This window comes from Aethalodelphis obliquidens, unplaced genomic scaffold (genome assembly GCF_003676395.1).
Source record: "Aethalodelphis obliquidens isolate GAN/ISIS:26980383/991018 unplaced genomic scaffold, ASM367639v1 scaffold5, whole genome shotgun sequence".
Lineage (NCBI taxonomy): Eukaryota > Metazoa > Chordata > Mammalia > Artiodactyla > Delphinidae > Aethalodelphis > Aethalodelphis obliquidens.
In genome coordinates this window covers 68364226-68383597 of record NW_020837949.1, presented here as the reverse complement: position 1 = coordinate 68383597, position 19372 = coordinate 68364226, and the positions used below count along the sequence as shown (strand labels likewise).

The following is a 19372-nucleotide window of genomic DNA, read 5'->3' as shown; positions in this document are numbered from 1 at the left end:
TACAGAAAGGAAATTTAGCCTCTAATTATTTTGATACGATATTAATTACCTTACAAATGTAACAAGACTTAAAATGTTTCTAAAGTATACAGCTTAGGATTTTTGTATATTGTATGTGTTATGGATGGATAGATATATGGCCATATATAGATACAGGTTTTATTTGTTTAGAGTGATTGAAATTTTGTGGCATTTAGATAATTTTTGCATGAGTCCACCAAAACAAGGATGGGTGGCAGAAAGATATTAATACCAAAATATAAGGAAATTGAATTTCAGGACAGTTTTGTAATTCATGGAACTTGAATTAGGCTTTCTGTATGGAATTTGCTGAGACAATGTAATGTTTACCCTTCCAAAAGATCTGTGTAGTCTCTTGAGACATCTAAAGCCTAAATAATACATTTATACATATATTTTAAATTTATAGAGTTTCTTTTAAGAGAGTACATTGTGTTCTTTAGGAATGATGTGTGTGGAAGATGAAAATCTCAAAAGATTTCCGTTTAGGTTGTCTATAAAGATTTGGAGAACAGTGATGTCATAGCTTTTCCTGCCATTCTTTGAGACAAGATCCTACAAACTCCACATAAATTTGATTCTAACAGCATACCATAAATTTGTTTATACCTCTTTAATTCAAGTACTGATATCTGTGTAGTACAATGATAGGGTTTAATGTTTTGAAATATACCTTTTAAAAAGTTCTTCAAGTTTTGCCAAAACTGGGTTTTTGCCAAAAGTTGTCCTTTGAGAAAACTGAAAGCGACAGTGGATCAGTAAGGAATTCTGAGGATATGACATTACAGAAAATTGACCACTTGTACACTTGCAAGGTGCTACTTCTTCGTCATTTACTTCTGAAACTGCAGGCGTTACTTGTTCAAATTGTGAGGTTGATGGTGGGGAGCAGGGAAAAAAGCTGCTATGAATAATGGAGGTGTCATTTCATTCCCAGTCTTCTGTGAAAGTAAAGAAATCCATTTTCCCTGATTTCCAAAGAGCTTGCCAAAGGCTTAGAGGTCCCATGAGAATTTTTGCATCGAGACTTCACTACTCTATGGAAGATGATAGATAGAACCACGGGAAAGAAACCTACCATCAACCAAAAAAAAAAATAATAATAATTATATATATACATATACATATATATATATATATATATATCTCATACAAAAAACCTAAAGTACAGGATTCCATTGACAAGACTTAATTACTCTAGAGTAATTTTAAAATTATGTTTTTAAAAGATAATGGTAATAGAACTTTTGTGCATCTTTTTTTTTTTTTTTTAATTAATTTATTTATTTATTGGCTGTGTTGGGTCTTCCTTGCTGCGCGGGAGCTACTCTTCTTTGCCGTGCACGGGCTTCTCATTGCGGTGGCTTCTCCTGTTGCATAGCACGGGCTCTAGGCACACGGGCTTCAGTAGTTGTGGCTCACAGGCTCAGTAGTTGTGGCGCACCGGCTTCATTGCTCCGTGGCCTGTGGGATCTTCCCGGACCAGGGATGGAACCCGTGTCCCCTGCATTGGCAGGCAAATTCTTAACCACTGCGTCACCAGGGAAACCCCGATCTAAGCATAGCATATTTCATCCTAATCTTGAAATTACAAAGTGATAGAGAAATAGCTAAATATGATAAGTTTAAAACCCATGGTGAATTCTAATCCTAAATAATTCAGTTCAAGGATATAAAAAATTTAAATAGCAATTTTATATTGATTTTTTTTTTAATATTCTTCCTGATATTTAAAAAAATCCAACTGTAAGAAACCCTTCAGGGCTTCCCTGGTGGCGCAGTGGTTGAGAGTCCACCTGCCGATGCAGGGGACACAGGTTCGTGCCCCGGTCCGGGAAGATCCCACATGCCACGGAGCGGCTGGGCCCGTGAGCCATGGCCGCTGAGCCTGCGCGTCCGGAGCCTGTGCTCCGCAACGGGAGAGGCCACAACATTGAGAGGCCCGCGTACCGCCAAAAAAAAAAAAAAGCAACCCTTCAAAATCTCAATGAGCAACTGTTAACCTGCTAAATAAAATTAAGTACACATTTTTTGTTGTTACTTTTAGCTTAACTTCCATGATATCTTTCTTAACCTCTAAATCAGCAAAAAGCTATAACTTTGTGAATTATTAATATGATTCTTTTGGAAATCTTTTATTGAAAATTGCAATATTCAAACAAAAATGTTTTCTTTGTACAGATTTTGAAGTTTTTGGTGAGGATAGGTATTCTCTGGAAATCTAGACAATTATGAAGTACTGATTTTATGAGATAACAAATCAAATTTACTCCCTGAATTTAAAGTCTTGAAACTAAGTTTTAAAATAACTTACTTTTCTTATTAGAATAAAGTGTGTTTATTATGAAAATTTTGAAAATATAGCAAAACATAAAGGTGAAATAAAAATAGCCATAAATCTGTCACCCAAAAATAACTCTTGTTAACATTTTGATATTTTCCTTCCCAGTAATTTAAGAAACCTGATTACTACATCCTTTTTTTTTTTACCTTTAGGACCAGTTTCTAGTTTATAATACAGCTGTAACCAAGAAAAAGAGTGAATGTTGTATTTTAAAGCTAGAAGTTATATTTTTTTTATGAGAAGATAGAGTGCAATTTTTATTGTTTTTCAAAAATTTGACATTGTTCTCAAGTGAACAGAACAATAAGATAACAAGTAATTACTGTCTGAAGCCTAGCCATGGATGTTGCTGGAGTTACAGATAGTAAGTAAACTGCTGATAAATTTAATTTGGGTGCTTTTTCTTAATTTTTTATTGTGAAAATTTGGGTACCCACTCTTCTTACAATAGCTTTATCACATTGATATGTCCCTCTAAGGATCAGCCATTTCTTGTCCCAAAATATTTCTTGTTCATCCTGGACTCTACAGTATTTTCTTCCCCTTTCTCTCATCATTTGGTTCTGTCTCCCTGAGGATAATTCCTGTCTCATGTGATCTTACCATGCTCTGAATTCCCTTGTTCTCTCACGTGCAGCTGTAGCAATATTACCTACAGTCTAGTCCTGTACATATATTTGTACATTACATCACATTGGTTTTCTAGGGATGGGGTTAACATTTTTCAAATTTTTTGTTTGTTTCATGGAGTAAATATTCCCAGATGACATAGCTGCTGACATAACCCATATGTAGTTTTCTGAATGTTCGAAGCAGGTTTCTTGGTGATGGTGGTAGGGTGTGTCAGTTGATGAGGAATAGGGAAATGGAATAGTAATGTGATTACAAGGTATGAGATGATTATGGTAGTAATTCACCATTTTTCTCTCTTGCTTCAGTTTGGATATTTTTTTACTTCATTTCAGGGTCACTGGTATTGTCTCTGGCTCTTCCCATCTCATATTAAATCAATTAATTCTTAACTTCAAGTACTATATTGTAAAATTGTAAAAAAATTTTTTTTTTTTTTTTTTTGTGGTACGCGGGCCTCTCACTGTCGTGGCCTCTCCCGTCGCGGAGCACAGGCTCCGGACGCGCAGGCTCAGCGGCCATGGCTCACGGGCCCAGCCACTCCGCGGTATGTGGGATCTTCCCGGACCGGGGCGCGAACCCATGTTCCCTGCATCGGCAGGCGGACTCTCAACCACTGCGCCACCAGGGAAGCCTTAAAATTGTTTTTTTATTTGAGATTCCAGTTCTATGTTAAAATTTTCCAGTTTTCATCAACGTTTCCTTCTCTTCCTCTATTTTTTAAATATATTAATCTTAGTTACTTTGAAATCCTTGCAGGGTAATTCCAATATATAGATCATTTCTGGGTCTGTTTAAATTGATTTTCTTTTGCTCTTGTTTATGGGTAGTCTACTTATTTATTTATTTATTTATTTATTTATTTTTGCTGCTTTGTGTTCTTGTCAAGTAATATTTTATTGTATGCCATCTGTTACTTACAAAGCATTATAAAAGCTCTAGTTTATTTTAGCTTCCTCCAAAGAATATTAAAATTTGTTCTGGCAAGCATGTGTGTTACTGGGAAATCAACTTGCTCTTCTGGAGATTGTAAAGCTTTGTTAGGGCAGTTCTAGTTCAGTTTTGTCTTTATTCCTAGGTTATAGGCATGGTCTTCACCAAGGTCTCCTTGTTCTAGCCTACCTCACATCTAATCTTCTAAGTGCAGTGCAGCTTCTGAAATCTCTGCTCATTGCTCCAGCTTCCCAGAAATTATTCTCTGCTAGGCCCCATGGAGTCTACCTGTGCAAGTGCCGATTAGGAATTGGCCACATAAGGGGAATTTTCAGCAGAATTTTAGGACTTCTTTGCACCTCTCCCATCGCAGGGATGTTTTTCGCGCAATCTGAGCCACTTTGTCAACTTTAAATTGTAATCTGTCTTTTATATCCGGAGAGACCATCATTCACTTGGACTCTATTTCTCTTCTTTATAGTTTCGAAATATTCTCTCAACAAGACATCTGAGATGAATGGTCTCTGCTTTCAAGGACTGTAGATATGCATTGGTTACTGTCTTAGATCCGCAAACAACATTTTTACATAGAGTTTACCAGATTTAATGGTTATGTATGGTGAGTAGGTGTTATCAGCTACTCTGTTGTGGCTGAAACAGTACCCTCCGTAAAAATAATAATTCTAACAGCTGTTATTATAGAATATTTGTTAGGTATCTGTGATTTACATGTCTTACCTGGTTTAGTCCCTACAGAAAAATCTGTAAAGTAGATAATATTGTTACCCCAGTTTTAGATGAAAAACGCAGAACTATAAAACTTTGATAATTTGCTCAAAGATATCTGACAGTTGTGAAGGCCAATATTTGAATACCAGCAATCTGACTCTAGAGCCTGATTAAACACATCTTTTCTTGAAAAATAATACACTTTGTGTTTTAGATTCACAGAAGAATTGAGAGGATAGTACAGAGTTCCCTTGTGCCCTTTGTGCAGTTTCCCCTATTATTAACAACTAAGCCATAGTTTATGCAGATTGCCTTGGTTTTACCAAAATTTTTTTTTTATCCCAGGATACCACATTACCTTTAGTTGTCATGTCTCCTTAGGAGACAACTGTCATGTCTCCACAGTTGGCTGTGACAGCTTCTCAGACTAACCTTGTTTTTTAAGAACTTGATAATTTTGAGGAGTGCTGGTCAGATATATTGTAGTATGTCCCTCTATTGGAGTTTGTCTGATGTTTTTTCTCATGATTAGACTGGCGTTATGGGTTTTGAGGAGGGAGACCACAGAGGTAAATACCATTTCATGATAGCATATCAAGAGTGCATACCATCAACATGATTTTTCAGTGTTCATGTTGACCTTGCTCACGTAGTTTTAACACTAAACATTTTTACTATATAATATTTGGAGCACACAAAGGAATATATGCATATACATATGCATAAATATGGATGATTGATAATAAAACAACCACCTGGAATGCCCCTCCACTCCCTATCTCCATCAAGGATTGAAAACACTATTTTGCAAATCCACTTTCAGGAAATGCTTTTTAAAGATTTATTTCCTTGCATTTTTACTTACGTTATCAATACTTTTATAGAGGTATGGAATTTTGAAATGAGTTTGAAATCCATAAATTATTTGTCTATCTAATTTTTGTACATACTAGAATTTTCTTAGTATATGTATGTCTCACCATCTTGTTTAAATCAGCTCTTAAAATTCCGTATTTTTCAAAGATGGAATGATTGAGGTCAGGCAGAGAGGGAAAACAAATATTTAGTGGAATAACATAGGTTCTTCTCACTGAATTTGAGTCTTTCCAAATGATGCCTATAAAAAATTGCCAAAGTAATCTTTAAAAGAACAATCTTACTTAAATTTGTTAGTAGCTAAAGATATGTAAGTTGTGGAGTAATCAAAATGAGCATGGAAGATTTATTCCAAGATAGAGAAAAGTGATTTTTCTAGCCCTAGGATCTTAAACAGGTTTTCCCCCTTCATTTCTTTGTTACCATGCTGCTTTCATTATAAGTGTAAACTGGTTTCAAAGAGGCTATACAGATAGCCTTTTCCTGTTTATTTTTGAATGGGAAACCTTAATTATCATCATCTGTTGTATATCTCATTTTAATGAGACTTGGGAGTAGATGTGTATCATACCCTGCAACATTGTAATTAATTAATTATTGAGTGACAAATACATACCTATAGTTGGTTTGTGTTTTATTCAGTTTTAGAATACTATTTCTGTATTTATAAGTGGTGTGTCATGAATGATATCTGCTCCTATATAAGTGAATCACATTTTAAGCTCAAACATATTTGGCTTTTAAATGATTTGTTAATGTGATTTGATATTCTGGAAACCGGTACAGCATTTGAAATCCATTATTGAAATGTCATTAAAACTCACTCACGAGAGGCAAAGTAGCCACCATACAGCCCCTGTGCATCTTCCCCAGTTCCACCTCTTAGAACACAATCAGGGAAACTGACGGGAAAGAATAGTTTAAGCAGAGGTGATCTCTTACTACCATCGTCATAGATGAGAAACCCAAGCCTGGGCTAGTGGAGGCGTGGTGGTAGTGGGAAAGCTTTGATAAGATAATATTCTTCTTTGTACTGTTGCCAGACTTCTGGCTAAATATGTAAATAGGAGTAAACAAAGTAAGCAAATAGTGGTCATTGTTAACAAATGAGTCAGACTGAAAGGGTGAACATATGTCTATCATTGTCAACCCTCCTTTGCTTTGAATTTGTTATAATGTATGGAGGGCAACCATGTGTTAGGCATTGAACTAAGTTTTTTATATTCAAAGGTAAAATATTGTCTACATCAAGAAACTGATCATCTGGTGGAATAGATGGCCAGCTAAAAAGACTATAAGAATTTGGGCAGTACGGGGGCCTCTCACTGCTGTGGCCTCTCCCGTCGCGGAGCACAGGCTCCGGACGTGCAGGCTCAGCAGCCATGGCTCACGGGCCCAGCCGCTCCACGGCATATGGGATCCTCCCAGACTGGGGCACGAACCCGTGTCCCCTGCATCGGCAGGCGGACTCTCAACCACTGCGCCACCAGGGAAGCCCAGATTGGGCAATCTTAAACAGTTCTACATGGCTTGGAGAACTGAGTGATTTTAAGCGAATGGTAAGAGGCTGGAAGGATAAAAGACCTTCCAGGTAAAGGGTTAATACTTGATCCTGAAGTTTAAAGATAGCCTTCAAAAGATTCTATGCGGGATAATGATGTGATCAGATTTTTATTATTTAAAATCAGTATTTTCATTGCTGTGTGGGAAATAGGATAGAAGAGGACAGACTTCAGAGAGACTATGAGATTGTTTCGGTAATTCAGGGCCAGAGGTATTATGCTGGCAGTGGCAGTTTGAGTGGAGTATATGGATTCAAGAAACGTTAAGGAGGTAGAAACAATGGGTCCCAGTGATGTACTGAATGTTGGGATAAGGCATTACGGACGATGCCAAAGTGTAGAAATTGGTTACCAGATCCCTCTTTTTGAGCCTATCAGAATTCATAACCCAAGGATTTAACATATTAACTCTGTTTCCTATTTCATTTTCCCTTCATATTATCATCCCCTCATACCTTCAAGAAGCCTAAATAATTAGAAAAAACAGAATTTCGTAGGGAAATATGATTTCAAAGGGAAAATCACATTTTAGCAACTTGTGAAATAACTCTTTTCACAAATCTGCCTGATCTTTACTTCAAAAACAAGCAGGTTTTTTGTTTTGTTTTCTTCCTCCACACCAGTACTCACAGTTTATAACAAAGTCTGTTGTTGAAGAACCCTCAGGAAAAAAAAAAAAAAGGTGAAGAGAAGGCTTGTATCATCAAAGAAATATTCACACTTAAGTGAAGAGCCAAAGTTGGTCTTCAATATTGGATTAAGGGAAAATAATCTTTTGTTTCATATTATTAGCTTTTGAAATTGTGTCATTGCTTCTTTTGGTACTTCCAGCAGATATTTTTTCTATACTGAAAGTGCTTATAAAAGCGTTTCTCCTTTATTTGGGACAATGGCTGTGGTCTGAGTTCTATGCAGTGCTGAGCCCAAAGAATAGCAAGCCTTGCAAAGTGTCTCCTTGAACACATAGAAACAGAGTCTGTGATTGTGGTTGCCAGGGGCTAAGGAGTGGAGGAAATGGGGAGATGTTGGTCAAAGGATACAAACTTCCATTTATAAGATGGGTAAGTTCTGAGAATTTAATGTACAGATGGTAACTGTAGTTAACAGTACTGTATTGTATACTTCAAAGTTCCTGAGAGAGTAGATCTTAAATGTTCTCACCCCCCTTCCAAAAAATAGTAACTATATGAGATGATGGGTGTGATAACTAACCCTACTTTAGTAATAATTTTGCTGTATATATGTATATCACATCATCACATTGTACACCTTAAACTTATACAATGTATTTATGTTTATAAAGTTTTTCAAAAATAAATTTTTTTAAAAAAGAAAAGTAGGTCCTTATTAAATTTAATGTGTTGATACCTTTTCTTTCTAAAATAATTATTGTTTTATCTTTTCTTTCAGGATGAACAGAAGCTACAGGAAAGTTTAAGGCAAGGTGCCACCATTATTGCTGCCTTAATCAAGGAAAGAAATCCCGGACTCATTGGTCAACTACTGGTAGCATAAAGAACATGAAGAAAATTACCTACTGTGTTCTTAGAAACATTTACCTAAGTATCTCTTTTGTGCTTCTCTCCGAATTGTATATGGTAGAATGTTTAAGTTGTATTTTATGTCTTTTATAATTTGGAGGATGTGATGCTTAGGTGAACTTGAAAACTTTTTATGCATGTCAAATATAAATTGCTTAAACCGGAAAAGAACAGATAAGTGGAAAATAATAGCCTTCACATAAAGAATGTGTGCCTTTTCACAAAGGCATGAAAGGTAAAATAGAAATAATGATGAGTCAGCTGATTCTCCAAGGAATGAGAATTTAGGAAATGTCAACTATTATCTCTCTGTTAATTAGTAAATCACACTATAATGAAACTAATAAATAAGATTAATGAGTATTGTTAATTCTAACATTATCCTCTCTCCATGGGTTATTTTGAATTGCATTCCAATTTTTCACACCTTAAAAAAAAAAGAAGAGATAGCAGTAAATTCTGGTTTGAGTGTCTGTACCATTAGCCTCACATTACCCTAGATCTCTAAAGGAGATGTAATCTCCTGCTTTTCTAATGTTTTAAAATTGTATGTTTTCCTTGGTTTATGAAATACAGTTTTGACTTACATTATTTTTAAAGGCTTCTGATTTTTCTGAATAACTTTAAAAGAAGACTGGAAAGCTTCATGAAAGTGACGTTATTTTGGTCAATCTTAAGTTAGTCTTCTAAAAGGAAGAGAGTCCATTGCACATAAAATAATTTTCTTTTGATACGGATAACTGCTGCCTTTTAAAATCGAGTTCTTAGTCTTTCAAATTTCCACTGGTATATACATCTTAAATATTGATGATTTTTCCCTTACCTTATATTTTACAGTTTTGTCAATCCAGTCATTAGAGATGCCTTTTATTCTATGTATACACTTCATAAAAACACATAGATCAGATTATGCCAGGGCTTAGGCTGCACGTGGGAACTATAAAAATTGCATGAAATGTTTTCAGTTAAAGATAGACTATGAGGGCTTCCCTGGTGGCGCAGCGGTTGAGAGTCCGCCTGCCGATGCAGGGGACATGGGTTCGTGCCCAGGTCCAGGAAGATCCCACATGCCGCGGAGCGGCTGGGCCCGTCAGCCATAGCTGCTGAGCCTGCGCGTCCGGAGCCTGTGCTCCACAACGGGAGAGGCCACAACGGTGCGAGGCCCGCGTACGGCAAAAAAAAAAAAAAAAGATAGACTACAAAATATCTACCTTGTGCAGTCTCTTCTTAACATGTTGGGTGATTTTGCCTTCATTTCTCAAGTATCCATAATAGTAGGAGTGTTTATATTTTACATTTAAATAATAGTGAGTAGAATATAGAGGAAATGAAGTAATTATTGCAATTCATTCTCCTAAATGAAATGTGTTGTTTGAATGAATGTAGGCTTAGATCTCAATTCCTGGGCTCACCACTTTTTCTCTCTTTCTCTAGGGATGTTAAGAAATATAAAATAAATCATTTAATTAAAATTCTTGAGGGTGGAAATATATGGGCAGTGTGTGGATTTTGGTTAGAATGTCTGTTGTCATTAAGGCAGGTTGGCTACGTTGTAAAAGGTCATAGGTGTGTGTTTTGACATCTTCAGGTGGAAATGTTTTAAGAATTTGAAATGTGCTCATAAAGGCAAAAGGGGAAAAGTTACGAAGATTTTAAGGAGAAAATCAGTGCCTTTAGGTACGTGATGGGAAACTAGGCAGTCTCTGGCACAAGCATCACTGTATCTATTGAGTGCTGACTGAGTTACCTTAGATTTCAACAGAAGGGAATATTATACCAGACAAGAATTTATCTTGGGACAGTTAGTATGCCTTTACCCTAGGCAATTGTAAACATTTAGTGTTATGAGATTTAGTTAATAAAATATTAAGATGATGATGTCTGAAATCATCATCATCATCATCATCATTATGGCATTTAATTTTTTTCTTTATAGTTTACAAAGTGATTCACAGCATTGAAAATAATTTAAAGAAATCTCACATCCTTTACAATTTAGATGGAAATTGAGGCTCAGGGATCCTCACTACCTTCTCCAAAGACGCATGTTAAACTCAGGACCACGGAGAATAAGTTTTAAGCTCATTTCCTCTATAACAATGATTGCAGGCAAAGGATATCCAGCAGAGAGGCCTTCGGAAATGAGCCAGAGGCTCCGAATGAGCGTTGGAGGAATGGACGAGGAGGGACAGATCAGTCCAGTGACCTGAGAAAAGTCCTGAAGCTTTTGGCTTTCCAGCCATCTTTCCAACATACAGAAATTGTAGCTAAGGATAAAGGGAATGAAGAGAATTATTGGCCAGGAAGGAAAGATAAATTAATTGATTTTTTTATTTGTTAAGAGATCCAGAGGCAACTTTACAGTTATATATTCATCTCCACTTTGGGAAACTTAATTTCTTTCATGAAAACTGTCCATTTTCACTTTACTTTTCAAAATCCCTTTAAAAATTATACTAAGTATGCCTGAGGATTGCTGAAATTGCTTTCTACCTGTGCAGATTTTGTGGAAAGGCTGTTTTCTTTTTAAATGTATGCTACTTAATTACATGCAATTTAAAGTTAACCTTTTTAGGAAGTTAACACAGTGCGATCGGTAGTTTGATTAATGACATATTGGTAAGAGGTAGTATTTTTTTTTTCATGAGAGTGCTCAATTTGAGAGATGACTTCTTGCAAATAGACTCATCTACAGATGAAAATCAGACCCCTGTATTCTACCAAGACCTCAGACCCCTATATTCTACCGAGAGCCATTCTTATTGTGGTCACTTTAAGCATTTTGCATTGGTTTACCAGGAAAACGCTCTTTTCCTATGCTAGTTTACTGTACATTTGACCCTTGAACAGCACAGGTTTGAATTGCACTGGTCCAATACGTGTTTTTTTTTCAGCAGTAGCTAGGAAGGAACCATGGATACAGAAGACTTACTATAAATTATGCACAGATTTTTGACTGCTGGGAGGGTCAACGGCTTTAATCCCTGTGTTGTTCGAGGGTCATCTGTAATTATACCTATCAAATTTTATGTTTTATATATATATAAATACAATATTGATTTTATAAAAATCAAGTTTTAGTACTACATTTTCTTATGTTAAATATGTAAATTTTACTTCATTTTAATGTTGAAACTATATCAAGAAAACAAATGATAATAGTTTAATTAAAATGTGAAGAAAGCCATTTGAGATAAGAAAGATTGAAATTGTTTTAAAAGTTTAATTCAAAAATAAACAGAATAAATGAAAAATACATATTGTTTTAGGGTTTATTAATATGGTTTAAAATACGTGGACAAGAAGTGGCTGTGTAGCTGGTGTTTGGCATTGTAACATTAATAGATGTTCTTGTATGGTTTTAGTTTCAAAACTGTGAAAAGGTATGGATCTTTTTCAATGAAAAGTAAGAAACTACCATTAAATATTTTAAATGTTCTCTTTACACAACAAAATGTAGGTAATTGATAACTAACTTATTGATATTTTAAAATCTAATGACAATTTTCATTGATATTTAGTGTATATGTACATATTTTTCAAACTGACTCAGTCTCAACTGAATAACTGAATAGAACATTCTCAAAATATAAGTGTCATCTTTTACATTAGAGGAAAATAGAATTTGAGATTCAGATATATTATTCTGTAAAATATATTAAAAATTTGCAAAACCAGAAGTCTCAGCCAGATTTTTTCTCTTTCCCTCATATTTAGCAGGTTTACCAGCAATTACTGTGGCAGCTAAGGATATAAAAGCTATACTTAGGCACAGTGGAAAAGAATATTGTGACCGCTTAATAATGTCTGCATGGGTGTGGTGGGTTGAATGACTGTTTAGCAATATTCTTTCCCTCCATTTAGTTTCCATATGAGGAATATATGTCCACTTCATGACTTTGGGATTCATCCTGTGACCTGCTTTGACCAACAGAGTGAGTCACAAGTGGCAGTGCACCGCTGAGACTAGGCTTAAGAGACCCTGCATGTTGCTGCTTGCTCTCTCCCACTTCTGCCACCACCATGATGTACACACTCCGCCTGGCCTGCTGCCTCCCAAAGGAAAACGAGAGCCGGGATCACCTGACCTCCAGCTAATTAACAAATGGATGCAGAAGCCCAGCTGAGATCAACAGGGTCTCCAGCAGACAGGTGAGCTCAATAAATGCTCATTGGCTTTTTTTTTTTTTTTTTTTGCTAGTACTGAATTTTGAATCATTTTATCGAACACCAGTTGGTAAGCAAGGAAAGAAGATCTGTGGCAGTGTGTGGTACATTTGCTCTCACAAGTCTAGGATATATCTGGAGACACACATTTTGCTAAAGCAGAACATTTACCAGGAGAACTGTTGGTTAGGGCAATGATCCCAAAGTATTAGAAGGTTCTCTGGATGCCTCCTTCCCTAGTTAGTAGTTACTGAAGGAGGAAAATAGACCTGAATGTTATAGAAAAGTTTTCAAAAGAAGTTAAACTTTTTTGGGCCTGAAATGACATTGAGTTAAAATACGGGCTACTAAAATAATAGATAGTAGAAATAGCTAACATTTGTTGAATGATTACTGTGTTCCAGAAACTGTTCTTAGTACTTTTGCATGTACATAACTTTTTTTTCCATAATAACTTCATGTACTAGGTAGTATACCAGTCTCCATTTAAAAGATGAAGAAACTAAGGCACATACCTTTTGAATAACTTTGAGTAACAGAGTCATTCGAGCACCAAGTGGGCAAAATGTGATTCAAATTTGGTTATCTAACTTTGGAGCTTATATTCCTAAGCATGATTCTTTATAATATTATAAAACATACTATTTTTTTCCCCATGGAACAGCATTTTATTTTAAATATAGTAGTGTGTACACATCAATTCCGAACTCCCAATATGTCCCTCCCCCATCCTTCCTCCCTGGTAACCATAAGTTCGTTCTCTAAGTCTGTAAAACATACTATTTTAAGATCCCTTAAAGAATGACTCTCAAAGATGGGAATCTCAATTTTATTTTCGTTAATAGCAAGAGAAAGAAAATGGGTAAAGCCCATTACCTTTTAGTGTTGCTATACTCTTCCTTTCCTTTGTGCATTGCTACCCCCAACACACAAACATATTTTAGAACATCCTTGGATCTGCATGTGCCAGTAAAACATACAAAGACTGATACTCACATACAGTTATTATCACTCACAGAGATAGTGATCTCTGTGAGCTCTAAAGTTGTTGGGATTTCCTCAGGCAATGAATGATCGGCATATTTGGATAACAAAAGTGGAAGATGAAAAAGTAGAAGGAAATACTTCCTTGATGAACCAGAGTTGCATACAGACATTTGCACCTCAGCAACACAAGACCTGAAAAGAGAAGTTGAAATCCATTCACTGTCTTTACAAGAGAAAGGAAGGTCTAGAGAAATGCCCAGGCAGGAGGAAGTATGAAGTCTTCCCTTGTCATGAGACTTCCCTAAGCATGAATGTTCACAGTGTTTGCTCAGTGGGAAAATTTGGGGTGAACGGTGTCAGTGTGATGAGCTTGACCTGAGCAGAGCCAGGAATTTTTTCTCTTCGTATCTGAAATATTAGAACCTGCGATTTTTAAAAATGTCTTCATATTTGAAAGTTGCTAAGAGAGTAAATCTTGAAAGTAATTACGACAAGAAAAAGAATTTGTAATATTGTATATTTACAGATGGTACCTAGACATAGGGTGGCATCATTTTGCAGTGTCTACAAATATTGAATCATTATGTTGTACACCTGAAACTAATATAATGTTGTATGTCAATAATACTTCAATCAAAAAAGATAAATTTTTTAAAACTTCAAATAATATTATTCAAAGGAGAAGTCCCACTTTGAGTCACCAGCAAAGAGTGGGCTGAACCCTGTGTTGGAAATTATAGCCTTTACAAACACTTTCCACATTTCTTTGCTGTGATTTACTCTTTCCTGGTGTTATTGTAAATTGAAAACCTCATTATGCAATTTTGATTTTTCCTATTCTGTCATTGGTGTCCAAAAACAAATATAGTGTCTCCTCAGTCAGAAGTTTTGTCCTCTTAAATATTCGAATAACCAGCTCTTTTTTTTTCAATTTGCTCATCAGTCTAATAATTAGTTCCTTAAAAAGAATTTCCTTTACTACTCACATCTCTAAGTTTTGCCTCTTCATTAGAATTTAAGTTATATAAAAGCAAGAACTTTGAATCTTCATATGATACCTTCTAGTGACTGTCTAGAATAATATCTGGCACAAAACATGTGCCCGACATTGAGTCGGTGAATGGATAAATAATCTGAACTCTTTTTTAACACACGGAGCTGAAACCTGAATTTTGCAGTTGGTGAAATAACATTGATCAGTTTGGCTTTCTCAATAAATATTGATTAGGTAAATGAAATATTACAAATGGTATTTTCTGTGAAGATTGAAAAAGGACTCTGATGACTACATGTGATGATGTTGGATTGCCAGGACTTAAAAAGTAACCTAAGGGCTTCCCTGGTGGCACACTGGTTGAGAATCTGCCTGCTAATGCAGGGGACATGGGTTCGAGCCCTGGTCTGGGAAGATCCTACATGCCACGGAGCAACTAGGCCCGTGAGCCACAACTACTGAGCCTGCGCGTCTGGAGCCTGTGCTCCGCAACAAGAGAGGCCGCGATAGTGAGAGGCCCGCGCACCACGATGAAGAGTGGCCCCCGCTTGCCACAACTAGAGAAAGCCCTCGCACAGAAACCAAGACCCAACACAGCGCCTCCCTCCAAAAAAAAAGTAACCTAAAAAAAATCGTGCAGGGTTTTATCATGAGTCCTTAAATAACTTTTATATAAGGTTTTTTTTTTTTAATTTTAAGGCTTTATTAAAATATACATTAACACCACCAGATAAAAGATTCACGTCTGGGCTTACCTGGTGGCGCAGTGGTTGAGAGTCCGCCCGCCGATGCAGGGGACACGGGTTCGTGCCCCGGTCCGGGAAGATCCCACATGCCGCGGAGTGGCTGGGCCCGTGAGCCATGGCCGCTGAGCCTGCGCGTCCAGAGCCTGTGCTCCGCAACAGAAGAGGCCACAACAGTGAGAGGCCCGCATACTGCAAAAAAAAAAAAGATTCACGTCTAAATTTGTGCAACACAAAACACAAAATCTGACTTTAACAGGTTAGTGTGTATTGAGGAAAAAAATCAGGTTTTCTGTTGCTAATGAAAGTACTATAGAATAAAAATAAAAGTAATTGGATATTTTTTAGAAGTCTTTACAGCTGAAATGCATTATGCAAATTACTCTACTTTGTGACGATGCTACCAAATAATCTGAACAGGTGTTAAAACATCTGGGTCTATTTAGCAGCATAGACGAAGCCTGGATTGTCTAATGCACTTTTCTCTTCTTGTTTAACCTTAATTAATCCTTGCAGGGTCTCTGTGAGGTAGGTCTGTATCAACCTTGTGGTATGACAATTACAAAAAGGCAGATGCAGAGATTAAGGGCTCATGATCACCCAGCACACTGGAAGCCAAACTGAGTCTAGAAATCCAGAATTTCTGATTTTACCTTGGATACTGTTTCAGGGAATTGGATTACAACTAGGAGGGACTGTTCTTTACTTGAGGTTTTAAAAAATCTGATTAAAATCTGCATACAGAATTTTACCTGGATGCATTCCCTCATTTTCCATTTTACAAAGTTGCAGTTAAGCCAGAGGCAAAAGCTTCCACAAGGCAATCCTAGTGATCTTTTTGACCTGAGTGGAAACATGATTTGAGATTTCACATGGAGGCCAATTTTGTAAGAATTTCCACTAGTATGTGGACTGTAATAATTGGGTTATTTGGATGAGGTTTGGGAAAGCATCTAGTAGATTAACTAAATGAGGTTCCTGGAGCTTTCCCATTTTGGAGCTATCCATTTTGTTCTTTGTTCTACCTCATTATAAAATGGGCTATTGAAATTGGTTGGTTGGTATGTCAGCTTTTTCTTTTTATTTTTTTTAACATCTTTATTGGAGTATAACTGCGTTACAAGGGTGTGTTAGTTTCTGCTTTATAACAAAGGGAATCAGTTGTACATAAACATATGTTCCCATATCACTTCCCTCCCGCCCACCCTCCCTATCCCACCCCTCTAGGTGGTCACAAAGCACCAAGCTGACCTCCCTGTGCTATGCGGCTACTTCCCACTAGCTATCTGTTTTACGTTTGGTAGTGTATATATGTCCATGCCACTCTCTCACTTTGTCACAGCTTACCCTTCCCCCTCCCCATATCCACAAGTCCATGCTCAAGTAGGTCTGTGTCTTTATTCCTGTCTTACCCCTAGGTTCTTCATGACATTTTTTTCCCCTTAGATTCCATATATATGTGTTAGCATATGGTATTTGTCTTTCTCTTTCTGACTTACATCACTCTGTTTGACAGACTCTAGGTCCATCCACCTCACTACAAATAACTCAATTTCATTTCTTTTTATGGCTGAGTAATATTCCATTGTATATATGTGCCACAACTTCTTATTTTAATTTTTAAATTGGGCTTATTTATTTGTTAGTGAAGTTTTTACATTTTCAGTGGTTAAAAAAGAAGATTTTGTGACTTGTGAAAATTATGTGCAATTCCAATTTTTTTTAAAATTCTTTATTGGAGTATAATTGCTTTACAATGGTGTGTTAGTTTCTGCTTTATAACAAAGTGAATCAGCTATACATATACATATGTTCCCATATCTCTTCCCTCTTGCATCTCCCTCCCACCCACCCTCCCTATCCCACCCCTCTAGGTGGTCACAAAGCACCGAGCTGACCTCCCTGTGCTATGCGGCTGCTTCCCACTAGCTATCTATTTTACGTTTGGTAGTGTATATATGTCCATGCCACTCTCTCACTTTGTCACAGCTTACCCTTCCCCCTCCCCACATCCTCAAGTCCATTCTCTAGTAGGTCTGTGTCTTTATTCCTGTCTTACCCCTAGGTTCTTCATGACATTTTTTTTTTCTTAAATTCCATATATATGTGTTAGCATACGGTATTTGTCTTTCTCTTTCTGACTTACTTCACTCTGTATGACAGACTCTAGGTCTATCCACCTCATTACAAATAGCTCAATTTCGTTTCTTTTTATGGCTGAGTAATATTCCATTCCATACATGTGCCACATCTTCTTTATCCATTCATCCAATGATGGATACTTAGGTTGTTTCCATCTCCGGGCTATTGTAAATGGAGCTGCAATGAATATTTTGGTACATGACTCCTTTTGAATTATGGTTTTCTCAGGGTATATGCCCAGTAGTGGGATTGGTGGGTCATATGGTAGTTCTATTTGTAGTTTTTTAAGGAACCTCCATACTGTTCTCCATAGTGGCTGTACCAATTCACATTGCCACCAGCAGTGCAAGAGTGTTCCCTTTTCTCCACACCCTCTCCAGCATTTATTGTTTCTAGATGTTTTTTTGATGATGGCCATTCTGACTGGTGTGAGATGATATCTCATTGTAGTTTTGATTTTCATTTCTCTAATGATTAATGATGCTGAGCATTCTTTCATGTGTTTGTTGGCAGTCTGTATATCTTCTTTGGAGAAATGTCTATTTAGGTCTTCTCCCCATTTTTGGATTGGGTTGTTTGTTTTTTTTGTTATTGAGCTGCATGAGCTGCTTATAAATTTTGGAGATTAATCCTTTGTCAGTTGCTTCATTTGCAAATATTTTCTCCCATTCTGAGGGTTGTGTTTTGGTCTTGTTTATGGTTTCCTTTGCTGTGCAAAAACTGTGATTAAAAATCTTCCAACAAACAAAAGCCCAGGGCCAGATGGCTTCACAGGCGAATTCTATCAAACGTTTAGAGAAGAGCTAACACCTACCCTTCTCAAACTCTTCCAAAATATAGCAGAGGGAGGAACACTCCCAAACTCATTCTACGAGGCCACCATCACCCTGATACTAAAACCAGACAAAGATGTCACTAAGAAAGAAAACTACAGGCCAATATCACTGATGAACATAGATGTAAAAATCCTCAACAAAATACTAGCAAACAGAGTCCAACAGCACAGTAAAATGATCATACACCCTGATCAAGTGGGGTTTATTCCAGGAATGCAAGGGTTCTTCAGTATATGCAAATCAATCAACGTGATACACCGTATTAACAAATTGAAGGAGAAAAACCATATGATCATCTCAATAGATGCAGAGAAAGCTTTCAACAAAATTCAACACCCATTTGTGATAAAAACCCTGCAGAAAGTAGGCATAGAGGGAACTTTTCTCAACATAATAAAGGCCAAATATGACAAACCCACAGCCAACATCCTCCTCAATGGTGAAAAACTGAAACCATTTCCACTAAGATCAGGAACAAGACAAGGTTGCCCACTCTCACCACTCTTATTCAATATAGTTTTGGAAGTTTTAGCCACCGCAATCAGAGAAGAAAAGGAAATAAAAGGAATCCAAATTGGAAAAGAAGAAGTAAAGCTGTCACTGTTTGCAGATGACATGATACTATACATAGAGAATCCTAAAGATGCTACCAGAAAACTACTGGAGCTAATCAATGAATTTGGTAAAATTTTGGTAAAAAAATTTGGTAATACAAAATTAATGCACAGAAATCTCTGGCATTCTTATACACTAATGATGAAAAATCTGAAAGTGAAATTAAGAAAACACTCCCATTTACCACTGCAACAAAAAGAATAAAATATCTAGGAATAAACCTACCTAAGGAGACAAAAGACCTGTATGCAG

General features: G+C 36.6%; 1 protein-coding gene and 1 long non-coding RNA gene across 3 annotated transcripts in view; both read left to right on the top strand.

Annotated features, from left to right (window-relative positions):
- CRPPA (CDP-L-ribitol pyrophosphorylase A) overlaps positions 1 to 9716 on the top strand; it is a 303329-nt gene extending 293613 nt beyond the window's left edge. For both annotated transcript variants that reach the window (XM_027102579.1, XM_027102578.1), the window contains one exon: positions 8506 to 9716. In XM_027102579.1, coding sequence (XP_026958380.1) covers positions 8506 to 8610 — 105 coding nt within the window. In that variant the 3' untranslated portion in view covers positions 8611 to 9716. The remainder of the gene's footprint in view (positions 1 to 8505) is intronic.
- Positions 9717 to 9721: 5 nt separating this feature from the next.
- On the top strand, positions 9722 to 15609 carry LOC113618439 (uncharacterized). The gene is made up of 3 exons (XR_003432016.1): positions 9722 to 12456; positions 12571 to 12788; positions 15515 to 15609. It is a non-coding gene; the product is annotated as an uncharacterized LOC113618439 (long non-coding RNA).
- Positions 15610 to 19372: the final 3763 nt, after the last annotated feature.